Genomic DNA, 13,359 nt, shown 5'->3' on the forward strand with positions numbered 1-13,359 from the left:
CAATAATTGCAAAAATGTTCTCAGGCCTTTGTCCTAGCGTGTGATGATCCTGAAGGAAATACAGTTTATAAGATGTGAATCAGGTTAAATTATAATTCTACTAATGAGAGAGAGTGGGAAGTGTTTTAACAAGCACAGGGAGTTGAATTATTTAGAAAACAGCAGTGTTGTTTATTTTTAACCAAGATGGTGTACGCTGTTCTACTGCATAATCAACTTTAACTATGTTTCAAATTCCATGGGATGGCATAGAGATTCTTCCTTGTCATTAGTCACACTCAAAAAGCTGACCTTGTCTTCCTCCTGGTCTAGATTACCATTCAATATCTATTCAAACAGTAGCATGTCCTTAGAATCATAATATTTAGTCCTTATATATTGCCAAAGATTTAAAACATTCTAGTGAGACAAATCATGATTATAAACCAATAAATTTATGTTACATAGAAATATGAATGTATAGAATATACTTTTACAATGAGATTAATCTATTTCTTACCACTCCCACACAAAAAATAATAAATGCATGTGACTCTACCAATATACAATCCAAGATAACTTTAAAGCTTGTAATTCCTAATCTAAATGGTCCTAACTTTCTCAGTTACAGACTATGTACATTCACACATCTGTGAATCATATATGGACACTCTTTGCAAAATGAAGGAAAATAAAAACAGTCTTCTTCAAATTTGTGGGTCAAGGATTAGCTGAGCTATTGTTAAAAGTTACCAACTAGAATGAAATGCCTAACATTTGTGCAGGAGCTTGCAGTACCTTTACATTCTGCTCAGACAATACCCATGGTGAGGAATTGAATGCAAATCAAACTGACGAGAAATACCTAGGAATCAACCAAAAGTACTTAAAGATGTTTGGCCACATGTCAGCCTAAGCAATATTCTAATTATTTTGAATGTTAAGTCAAAAACTGTACCTCCTTTGTAAGCTAAATCTAATGTCTGTAGGAATATAATACCATGAATTAAAATAACAGAGGAAAAGTTGTTTGCATAGAGTTGCTTGAGATTTACATCTGTTCCTGGGGACAACCAGTGCTGAGGACCAGCCTTGCACAGCCTTTGTGGCATTCCTCATTGAAGAAAGCTATGTGGATTGAGTGTCCTGGGACACTATCTACTCCTGGGGATTCAACATGATCTGCTTGAAGCAACGTTACATGAACAAATTTTCACCAAAAATACCTTCAATCATGTATGTAAAAATGTTACAGTTGCTTCAGGAAATGCGTAAGTTTAAAGACTGCTACTACAACACAAATCACACTTCAGAAATAATAGCTAGACATTGGTGCAGTGTATTGTAATAGTTGGATACTAGCTCAGCTCAAGAGGAGTAACAATTGATTGGGCCCTGTTGCTTTCTTACATATAACAAGATGGGATGGGTAGGGTATGAGATTAGTTCCAGAAGGCAGTAGCTATATAAATATTGAACAACTTTGTTTTTGCAGCAAATTATACAGTTTTCAAACCATCGACATTCCACATCCTGTTGGAGACCCGGTTTGGCCTGCAACTGCAAGTCCAAATAGTTCCTCTGATGCAAGTCTACATAACACTGGAGCAATCATACAAAGGGAAGACATGCGGTAAGTATTGAACATCTCGGATTTATAATAGTATTGCAAGTCACCTTCCTTCATGGGCAACTCAAACAAAAGGGTGGCATGATGACACAGTGGTTAGCACTGCTGCCTCGTAGCTTCAGGGACTCGGTTCAATTCCGGCCTTGGGTGACTGTGTGGAATTTGCACATTCTCCTTGTGTCTGCATGGATTTCCTCCTGGTGCTTCAGTTTCTTCCCACATTCCAAAGATGTGCAGGTTGGGTGGATTGGTCATGCTAAATTACTCCTTAGCGTCAGGGGGTGCAGAGCAAATACATGGGGTTACGGGAATAGGGCCTGGGTGGGATTGTTGTTGGTGCAAGCTCGATGGACTGAATGGCCTCCTTCTGCATTGTAGGGATTCTATGATTCTATTCCAATTCTTGGTTCCAAATATCATAAGACCACAGGAACAAGAGTGGATCATTTAGTTCTTTAGTCTGTTCCAGCATTTACGAATATCATGGCCAATCTGTGATCTAACTCCATACAATTGCCTTTTCCCTATAACATTCCCTATACATTAATTTCTCTTTAAGGAAGAGACTTCCAAACTTCTGCATATTTTATGGTGGTAATTATTTACTAATTTTACTCCTGAAAGGTATGGCTCTAATTTTTAACCTATGCCCCCCAATCCAGACTTCACAAGCAGTGGAAATAGTTTCTCTCCATAGACCCTTTTTCTTCCCCAATTGCCACAGTTTTGCCCATTAGGATCTCTGTAATCTGATGCTTCCATCTACAACCACTTACCTTTGTGTCATTGGCAATTTTGAATAGGTGGGTATTTATTCTATTATCCAGGTCATTAATAAATAGTGAATAGTTGAGGCACCAATAAAGATCCTTGTACAACACCAATAGTCACAGCTTCCCAATTAGAGTACATAACCATTATGTCTACTTTCTTCATCCTTTCGCTCAGGCCAATCATTTACCTTCATTTACAAAGACTTCAGTATTAGCTAAGTCTCTTGTGAGGGTCATTATCAAACCTCTTCTTCATAGAATCCCAATTAACGATTAGTCCTTAACTCAGTCCTTCCCATTAAGCTGTTTGCTCTCAGCATTTTGTTTGTTCTCAGCATTTTTTTTCCTGTCACAGTTTTGTCTAGCTTCATCTGCTCCAGTGCTATATTCCAACTTTATGTTTGTGAATTTTTTTCTTTTTAAGTAAATATCTAAAGGCTTTGTTTGAATATAATCTTGTTTTGTTTCTGCTAGGTTTTTGTGGGAATTTTAATGACATTCTACACGATGATCTCCTGGCGAGTAATGGCATAATTGAAGGGACAGCTGCATCCTTTGCAAACACATGGAAAGCCCAGCAGAGATGCAGAGTTAAATCAAATCGTCTAGAAAACCCCTGCGCTATCAGTGTGGAAAACAGTAAGAACAAAAGAGACTGGATTTGGGCGAGATTAGCATGCTTAATTTAAAATCAGAACTTTCAGTTTCTGCCCTATTGTAAACAATTTTTTTCAAAGATCTGAAATATTTCTGCAAACTGGAAATCTGTTCCCAGGGAACAATAAGCTAATTCTAGCTAAGGTAAGTTTCAGTATTTATGTCCCAGATGAGAACCAATTATTCTTGCACAGGATTTCATGATCTTTGAACTTCTGGGCAAACATCTGGCTATATTCCAACTGGTTGAATAGTTTAGTGTATGGGACATATCAATGTGAGTGGTGCAGTGAAATTTACTATTTACAATGGGATTCTCTGACTCAGGAAATATTCTAATATATATCCAAAATTATTTTTCAGAAAACTATGCTGAGTACTGGTGCTCCCTTTTAAAAGAGCCAGGAGGAGAATTTGCTCCCTGCCATTCCACTGTTCAACCAAACGAATATTTCGTGGTAGGTTGATAATATCTTATTTCTGCCTCCAGTGCTTTTACAATCCTTGCATTTCTCAAAATCCAAAACCAGCAGCTTCTACACTTAAATTGTTTGGATGCTTTAGTTTTCCAGTAGTTGTGCAAGATTACAGATCAATTTTCCAGTGAATATCACCTCAGTTTTCCAACAAATATCCCAGTACGTATGTGGGAGTAACAGTTGCGTGCTCCAGATTTTGCATCTTATTCACCTCAAAAACACGGTTGTAATGTAACAAGTTGATTTAGAATCTTCCCCTGATGTAGAAGCAAAGATGAATGTAAAGATGGTTTTACTCACACTCTTCTCTCCAACTTGTATTGTACGAGATGGTAAGTTACTCTTCTTCGCCTTTTTATTTAGAAATGTATGTATGACAGCTGCAACTGTGACAAAAACGAGGATTGCATGTGTGCTGCTCTCTATTCTTACGTTCGGGCTTGTGCAAACAAAGGTGTCATGTTAACCAACTGGCGGGAAAAAGTTTGTGGTAAGTCAGCTTTTGTTTTATATTTATAATAGATTAGTGAAGCTAGAGACAACCATAATAGGTACACTTGTCTTGGAATTTTGACTGATGGAAATTGTACCGGGTTGGCAATTGGGAATAAATTTCTCATTGCTCCAAAATTTCAGTTCGGCAACTGACAGTTAACTCTGCATTTGAACATCTCCATATAACAACATTGCAACAGCCACATGCAAGGAAAGATATACAGTATTAGATTTGTAGGTAGATGTTTTAAATATACACAGGAACTATTTAAAAGAGTAAATTTTGACAGAAAATCTTTGCGTGTGGGATCGTGGTAGAGTAGGAGCATCACCTCTGACATTAAAATACATTCATTGTTCACTCATCTGGCCACATTTCCACAACAACAGCTTGCATTCATGTTGCATCTTTTACATGGTAAACCATCCAATCTGTTTACACCTTTAACATGATAAAACATCCAGTGTGTTTGCACCTTTAAAATGGTAAAACGCCCATTGTGTTTACAGCTTTAATGTGGTAAAACATCCACTGCATTTCATAGGGGCACCATCAAGCAAAATCTAATAAGGAAGCCCTTGAGGTGATATTAAGATAGATGATCAAAAGCTTGGTCGAAGAGGTCAGAAGCGAATCGTGAAAGTGACAGAGAGGCAGAGAGGTTTAAGGAAAGAATTCCAGAGCTTAGGACCAAAGTAGCTCAAGGCACAGCCGCTAATGATGGACTGCTAAAAATGGCAATGTGCAATAGTACAGAGAACAAAGGGAATTGTAGAGCGGGAGAAGTTTAAAGAGATAGGGAGCAGCAAGGAGGGATTTGAAAGCAAAGATAAGAATTTTAAAATCCAGCAGTTGCTGAGCTGGTCAGTGGAAGTCAGTGAGCACAGTATTAGTACACTAGTCTCGAAATAACATAACTTTTGATGACAGTTTTGAGTTTGAGTAAAAATTATAACTGTTTCTAATTGTATATTTTCACACAAAAACTTCTTCAGTTAGAATCTACCATTAATTGTCAGCATGGATTAATAGATATTACAAGCACCTTTCAAATCTTTGATTTTTCTCATTTGTTATAGGCTCCTACATAAAGACCTGTCCAAAAACCCTAGTGTACAGTTATGATATGAAGGGCTGCAGGCGCACATGCCGTTCTCTGAGTGAGAAGGATATTACGTGTGGAATCCAACATGTACCGGTGGATGGATGTGGCTGCGCAGAAGGAATGTACATGAACGACAAAGGCAGATGTGTGCCTTCATCTGAATGCCCATGCCTCTATCAGGGCACCATTTTGAATCCTGGAGAGACGATTAATCAAGGCGATACACATTGGTAATTTGAAGTGGCCACTTGAGTGATTTTGCAGCGCAGGGTCTCCCAACCGGGGTCCACGGAATGCTGGGGCTCCATTGGATACATCCAGGGGTTCCACAGAAGGCTAGGCAGATGTATAAAATTTGAAAAATGATATGAAGCTGCTTGTCAATCAGAGACTGCCTCTGATTAGACAAGCTGGAAACAGTTGGTAAGTAAGTCCATAAAGGTCCAGGCCACAGTGAGATTGAGAAAGAGAGCAGACGTGGAGCAATGTAGCCACAGCACAGGAGGGGATGTGGCCACAGGACAGGAGGGGAAGCGACCATGGGGCGGGAGGAGAAGTGGCCTTGGAGCAGATGACGAAGTGACCATGGAGCGAGAAAGGAAGTAGCCACGCAGTGAGGGAGAGACAGGTGAGTGTGTGAGTATGAAAGTGTAAGAGAGAGAGGGAAGGAGGTGTGTGATTTAGTGCGAGTTTATTTTGTGTGAAAGAAAATGTTAGTGTGGAAGAAAGTGAGTATGTGAAAGAAAGTCAGTGTATGAGTGAGTGTGAAACCGAGAGATAGAGAAATGTGTGTGAAAGGGAGAGGGAGGTGAATGTGAAAAAAAGGAGAGATGAGTGTTGTGAAAGAGAGAGAGGTGGGTATATATGGAAGAGTGGGCAAGAGAGAGACAAGTAAGAGAAGTGAGAATGTATGTATGAAAAAGAGAGGTGAAAGTTAGAGTTATGTCACTGTGAAAGAGAGAGGCGAAAATGTGAGCGAGGTGAGTGTATATGATAGAGAGGTGTGTGTGTGAGAGAGAAAAGTGATTGTAAGAGAGGGAGAGGTCAGAATGTGAGTGTGTGTAAGAGAGAGAGTATGTGTATGTGCACGTTTCTGATATGAGAATCCAGCTCTCCGACAGCACACTTAATATTAAACAAATTTGTGAGCAAAAGAAGCAGCATCGCTCCTCTCATTAAAAATGAGAAAAAGGTAAGACTTAAGTTCTTAATTTGAATGAGAAAACTTTGTAATTATAATAAGTATATACTTATAAAGCATAGAAAATACTTTTATAAATCTGATTTTGTATGTTTGCATGTATTGAGCAAAAACAATCTTTTGTGGTTTAACTCTCTAACATAATAATCTTTCTCAGTGGATCTGTCAGTACTCTTGGGAGGTCAAAAGGGTTCTGTGGCCAGAAAAGGTTGGAATATCCTGATGCAGAGTAATGTGGGACGATTCTCCCAAAAAATTCTAAGTGTCAAATCCACATGAAAATTTGATTAATCCCGCTAGTTTTTTCAGCAGGAGTTTAAAATGAATCTCCCAGACTCTGTGCACTGCAGAGTGCACCAGCGTGAATCGCTCTAAAAAGCTATGGGCAGGGCCTATCCCTGCTGGAGAGGCCGGCAACATAGTGCTGAGTGGGCCACTGCGCAAGCGCCAATCTGTCAGCGCTGAGATCAGCGCATCAGCAGTTGTACCTGCCTGTCGGCCTCCCAATCGCCGGCCATGCGGCAACCCCCAAACATTCTTGGGCCAGCCCTTGGGCTCGATCTCCCTCAGGCTCGATCTCCCCCACCCCCCCAACCCACCGGCAGCCTCAACCTCGCCCCCTCTCTCGCAGCCTCAACCCACCCAGCAGGCTGACCTCCACTTCCCCACCCCACAATGGCCAGGCCCGATTGCTGGCCTCCCTGCCTCCCCCACCAATCCCAACTGCACAGTGGCAGCAGGACACCCCATCCTGACCGATTGCCCCCAGAGATCCTCGCCCCTAGGCAATGCCCCATTCCCAATGGGCAATGCCAAGGTGCCACCTGGGCATTGGCACTTTGCCCTTTGGGTAACGTCCAGGAGGCACCTCCCAGCACCCAACCCTCTGGGGCCTCCATTGCCACCCTTCACTGCAGCGGGGTCAGACTGCCAGCTCCCCGCAAGTGGGGAGCTACTGTAAACCCCGTTGGAATGAAACACTCCCGCCAGGGAGGAGATGCTAGCGGGCCCGGAGATTTCAGTCCCAGGGCCACTAATGGCATTTAGCTTACATTAAAATTAGAATCTGCATACAAATCAGCGCGGAGCTGATGGCCCCGGAAATCCGGCGCTGTGAAACGCGCTCAGGCCTGGACCCCAGCGTAAATCGCGCGCATCGGCCTCCACTAGAGTCTCACAGCCTGCTGCACTAAAAAAGCAGTGCAGTGGGATGGGAGAATCCCCCCCATTGTATTTTTACAATTTCATCTTACATTTTTCTACCTATCTGTTTTAGTGTGTGTCAAGGTGGAAACGTGCAATGTACTACATCGCTACATAGAATACAGAGTAAGTTTTGTTGCCTAGTTTATGTTATATATGTTAATGTGTCTTTTAATTTAAGCATTAACATTTTATTATATGACACAACCTTACAAGCATTTTGTGATTTGTCAGCCATGGCTCAGTTAGTAGCACTCTTACCTCTGAATCACAAGCTCTGTGTTCAATTCCAACGTCGATGCTAGTCATGATGTGGAGATGCCGGTGTTGGACTGGGGTAAACACAGTAAGAAGTTTAACAACACCAGGTTAAAGTCCAACAGGTTTGATCCGGCATGTCATATCATCGACACAGATACTATCATCTCATGTGAGAACACCATCCACCAGGTACACGGTACATACACTTGCAACTCGGCCAACGTTGTCTACCTGATACGCTGCAGGAAAGGATGTCCCGAGGCATGGTACATTGGGGAAACCATGCAGACGCTGCGACAACGGATGAACGAACACCACTCGACAATCACCAGGCAAGACTGTTCTCTTCCTGTTGGGGAGCACTTCAGCGGTCACGGGCATTCGGCCTCTGATCTTTGGGTAAGCATTCTCCAAGGCGGCCTTCACAACACACGACGGCGCAGAGTCGCTGAGCAGAAACTGATAGCCAAGTTCCGCACACATGAGGACGGCCTCAACCGGGATATTGGGTTCATGTCACACTATCTGTAATCCCCACAGCTTGCCTGGACTTGCAGAGTCTCACTGGCTGTCCTGTCTGGAGACAATACACATCTCTTTAACCTGTCTTAATGCTCTCTCCACTCACATTGTTTGTACCTTTAAGACTTGATTAGCTGTAAGTATTCGCATTCCAACCATTATTCTGTAAATTGAGTTTGTGTCTTTATATGCCCTGTTTGTGAACAGAATTCCCACTCACCTGAAGAAGGGGCTTAAGGCTCCGAAAGCTTGTGGCTTTTGCTACCAAATAAACCTGTTGGACTTTAACCTGGTGTTGTGAAACTTCCTACTGTATTCAATTCCAACTCCAGGATTGAACACAAAAATAATGGAGACTGACACTCAAGTAAAGGATTGAAGAAGCAGTGCACTGTTGGAGGTGCTGTGTTCTGGAAGAGTTAATACTAAGGCCCAATTTGCCTACCCGAGTGGATATAAAAGATCCCACGGCACTATTTAGAAGAGCAGGGGAGTTATCCCCCAGTCAACACCACAGCAAACAGATTTTCTGGTCACAATCACATTGCTGTTTGTAGGAGTTGGCTGAGTGTAATTTGGCTGCTGTGTTTCCTACATTATAATGGTGACCACACTTTAAAAGTACTTCATTGGCGGTAAAGCACTTTGAGATGCCCAATTTTTCGTGAAAAGTATTGTGTAAATGCAAGTTTTTCTTTCCCTTTACAGAATGTTCCCCACCTAAGATCTATTTAAGTTGCAATACTACAGAGCCAGGCTCAACAGGGGCAGAGTGTCGCAGGATTTGTGGAAACCAGAATCTGGACTGTGTGGGTACCCTGAGATTCAATTTCATAATAAAGTATTATAATTGTACAATTGTACACATCAACATAAAGTTTCACTATTTTGGTTAATTCCACGACGTAGAACTGTAAGTCAATAATCTTATGAGTTAGCATCAATATATTTTTGTGCCATTTGAAAACGTTCTGGACCTATTTAAACCTTATTTAAGAAAGGATGTAAATGTGTTGGAAGTAGTTCAGAGAAGGTTTACCAGACTAATATCTGTGACGCGTGGGTTGACTTATGAGGAAAGCTTTGACAGGCTATGCTTGTATGTTGGAGTTTAGAAGAGTAAGAGGCGACTTGACTGAAACAAATAAAGTCCTGAGGGGTCTTGACAGGGTGGATGTAGAGAGGAAGTTTTGTCTTGTGGGACAATCTAGGTCTAGGGGTCTAGATCTAGGGGTCTGTCCACACAGACAGTGACCCAAGCCGGGAATCGAACCTGTGTCCCTGGCGCTGTGAGGCAGCAGTGCTAACCACTGTATGCCACCGTGCCGCCCATTTGTTAAAGAAACTGTAAGATACAACCTCTCTTAACAGCAACTAGCTCAGTGGGAATAGAGGTCACTGGTGAAGTTTGCAAATAGACTTAAAGCTATACTCAGCTTTCACTCTTCATTTCCTACTTGAGAATGACAGATTCTGCTGGTGGGAATACAAGAGTGTTTTCCACTGGTGTAGGCAGGCTTTTTTACATGGGATTCACTCACCCACCGGCCAGCCCCACTGTTCCGTGGCCAAGACGTCATTTTTAAACAGCTCCCCGATCTCCGCGCTCAGAGACAGGCCTCCACCCCCCCCCCCGCCCACCCCCCCCCCCCCCCCCCCCACTGACCAGGGAAGCACCAGTCCCTCACCAAAGAGGGGCATCCTACCCCAACCCACAAATAATGGGTAAACACCGAAACACACCGTGCAGGCATGAGGGTGACCCAACTGGCTCCCGCCCCACTCAGCTCACCTCCCCATTCATCCTCCTCCCACCCATTCATCCTCCTTCCACCAAGACCCTCCAACCAGCCCTCCTTACACCTCAGACCCCCTACTCAGCAGCCCCCCTTCAGGCCACACCTTGGCAGTGCCCACAGTCCATTGGCACTTTCCACTGGCACTCTGGCACCCTGGCCTGGTGCTTGGACCCAAGGGGGGTAGGGGGGGGGTCAAGGTGGTAGGCCAGGTGGCCATTTGCCCCTTTGATGTTGCCAGGCTGCAGAGGAAGGGTCCCTCAGGGTTCCTGGGGATTGGATGGGCTCGGACTGGGGTCAAGAGGTTGACCTTGCTTGCCACTCTCTGCTGCGATGGGGTGCTGTGGCTGGATTGACCCTTCTAGCCCTATCAGACCCGATATGGTGATTTCAGGCAGCCTTGAAATCAATATCTTCATTCCTGCATGTCAGCTGTAAAAATTCTGAAGTGGCCAGATAACTTTAACCTCCATGCCCCCCCGGTCACCCAGTAGGCTTTTAAGTCATTACTGAACTTCATTCTACAGCAGAGATTTTCTTTTCTCTTTGTCAGAAGCTGCAGGTGAGAGCAGACCCATTTGAAGTCCTCTGACAAAGAGGAGATGTCAACTTCACCGGGATGGGTGGAGGGGAGTGTGGGGGGGTGGTGGTGGAGTTCCAGTCTGCACAGCTGTACACTCAGCCCCAAAGTATGCACACAACTTTGATTTGAAGTTTCTGAGGCTTCCTATTAAGTTGAATTCTTTGAAAAACCTCTCCATTCCAATGGAACCCCTTGATCGCCAATAAATTCAACAGTGCCTTGAAAAAGACTTCCCTTGACAGCTCAATGTATTTATATCATCCTCTAGCCAACTGTGTTTATTTTCATTTCCCTTCGTGGCTCAATGCACCTCAAGTATCCCATTGGTCCTGACTGCAATGTTGACAGAGTCTAAACCTGATTGGCAGCCTGTGATTTCTTCAAAACGATTGTAGTTTGCAAAAGATGAAAATCAACTGCTGGAGGAGAGGGGGGGGGGGGGCAGGAGAGATATGAGGGCTTCAGATTCTTGGTGACTCACAGAATGGTCCATAATCTGAGCAAGCATCCGAGACCAATCTTTACCAACAATTGTGTCAGAAAATCAAGTTCAGCACTCATAAGAGGAATGAGAAGAAGAGAAATTTGAGGAGAAGTAGAAAGATCGGAGTAGGGGGAGACAGTGATGGGGAGCCAAGGAGAGTAACATGGCTCACAACTAAGATGCCCACCAATTAGAGACTATTTTACAGAGACATCCTCTACCATCAGACTCCAGAGTTTCCAGAGCCCCATGAAGTACCTTCCATGGTTCTAAGGATCCATCAGCAAGTCCACCACCACCATTTCCCTCTGAAGTAAAAAATGAAAAAAATACAGAATTCCACCACTTCCCAGTTACCGTAGTCAATTTATATTTGGAGCAAAAATAATTAAAACATAATACACCTGACTAGAGTTACAAATATTAAATGATTTATCCTGGTGTTTCCTTCCCCCTACTACTCATGCTGTAAATGCTCTTGTTTACTTTAGTGCCTCTAGAGAATGTAAACCCTGTTACAGCAGCACCTCAGGTAATAGCTGCTGAGAATCTCAAGGGAGGAGTTCAGTTGCCCTCCTGTGACTGTGGACACAATGGCACCATTTTAGATTGCACCATCTCAGCAGACATACCAGAATCCAAGATAGACCAACAGGTTCTTGCTCCATGATTCCAACACTATCTCAGGATGCCTGTCATTCTCAAAACAACTGAGATATTCTATAAATCCCTTTCAACTGAGATACCTAGAACTCCTATGGCAACTCCTTCAGCTTCCATTGTAGCCTTTTCCATGCCACAAAAGCTTCTTTCACTCCAATAAAAGCTATGACTTCAGTCATCGGACAATGTACACGTTGGTCTCCTACAGTCACTGAATTGAATTGGCCGGCTTCTCCGCATTGGAATGTTCCAGGCTTGAATTATATGCTCACGCCCGGCAGGGTGGGGGGTGTTTGAAATTCTCTCTGGGAAACTTGACCATGCCCCACTTAAGGGTCTTTTCCTACCCAGCCTCTATTTCTAGTTTGATGGGTGCCAGTTGGATCAAGGTGCTAAACATATAAAATTCCAATCCTCATTCTCAGGCAGGAAGGTGGGGGGAGAGAGGTAGGTTGGGTGGGGGCTGCGGTTGTTTCCATTGGAAGCCTCCTTGTCTGACTGGGGGCCTCCCCCCTCAAGGATCAGACACCTCCAGAGCCCCAATACACGCACCCCCCCCCCCCCCCCCCACACCCCCACCCAAGCTTCTCCACTGATAACCTAATTGCTCGTTTGTAACATCTCCCCTTCAGGGTTCCCCTACTCTTCCCACTCCCAACAGTTTTCTGTACTCCAAATTGCTAAATTGATGAGTTGAATCCAAAGATATCAAGGGAAAATTGCAGAGGCACTGGCCATCACTTTTCAGTCTTCTTTTGACTTAGGATGTTCCGGAGGACTGGATATTTGCGCACATTGTTCAAAAAGGAGTTCAAGGTTAATTCCAGCAATTACTGGTCAGACAGTTTAACTTCAATGGGGAGACTTCGAGAAACAATAATTCAGCACAAAATTAATAGGCACATGGACAAATGCAGGAAAGACAACATGGATTTCTTAAAGCAAAATCATGATTCAGTAACTTGCTGAAGTTTTTTGAAGAGGTAACAGGGAAGGTTGATGAGAGCAATACTGTTGACATGGCATTCATGGATTTCCAAAAGGCATTTGATACAAACTTTTCAGAAAAATTATAAATCATGGAATAAAAAGGTCAGTTGGAACACGGAGACAAAATTGGTTGAATGATAGGAAACAGAAAATCGTGATTGATGGACTTATTTTGCTGGATGAAGGTTTCTAGTTAGGATCTTTGCTTTTCCTGATATACGTTAATGGCCTAGATCTTGGTGTTTAGGATACAATTTTGGGGTTTTCAGATGATACAAAACTTGGAAGCATTGTCAACTGTGAGATGGATAGTGTAGTGCTTCAAAGGGGCATAAACAAGTTGGTGGAATGGATGGACAAGTGGCCAGATGAAGTTCAGTGCAGAGAAATGTGAAGTTTTGATAGGAAGATATGGAGACAGAGGGTACAACTCTAAAGAGGGTACAAGAACAGAGGGAATCCAGGTATACATGTACATAAATCATTGAAGGTGGAAGGATAGTCTGAGACAGCAGTTAATAAAGTATACAATGTTCT

General features: G+C 43.1%; 1 protein-coding gene across 1 annotated transcript in view; it reads left to right on the forward strand.

The window, feature by feature from the left end:
• LOC144499246 (uncharacterized) overlaps positions 1-13,359 on the forward strand; it is a 163,272-nt gene that overhangs the window by 45,812 nt on the left and 104,101 nt on the right. The window contains exons 12-18 of the mRNA XM_078221363.1: positions 1,475-1,612; positions 2,857-3,021; positions 3,403-3,497; positions 3,882-4,008; positions 5,094-5,349; positions 7,597-7,649; positions 9,015-9,115. Of these exons, the coding sequence (XP_078077489.1) occupies positions 1,475-1,612; positions 2,857-3,021; positions 3,403-3,497; positions 3,882-4,008; positions 5,094-5,349; positions 7,597-7,649; positions 9,015-9,115 (935 nt within the window). The remainder of the gene's footprint in view (positions 1-1,474; positions 1,613-2,856; positions 3,022-3,402; positions 3,498-3,881; positions 4,009-5,093; positions 5,350-7,596; positions 7,650-9,014; positions 9,116-13,359) is intronic.

This window comes from Mustelus asterias, chromosome 9, assembly GCF_964213995.1.
Source record: "Mustelus asterias chromosome 9, sMusAst1.hap1.1, whole genome shotgun sequence".
Classification (NCBI taxonomy): domain Eukaryota; kingdom Metazoa; phylum Chordata; class Chondrichthyes; order Carcharhiniformes; family Triakidae; genus Mustelus; species Mustelus asterias.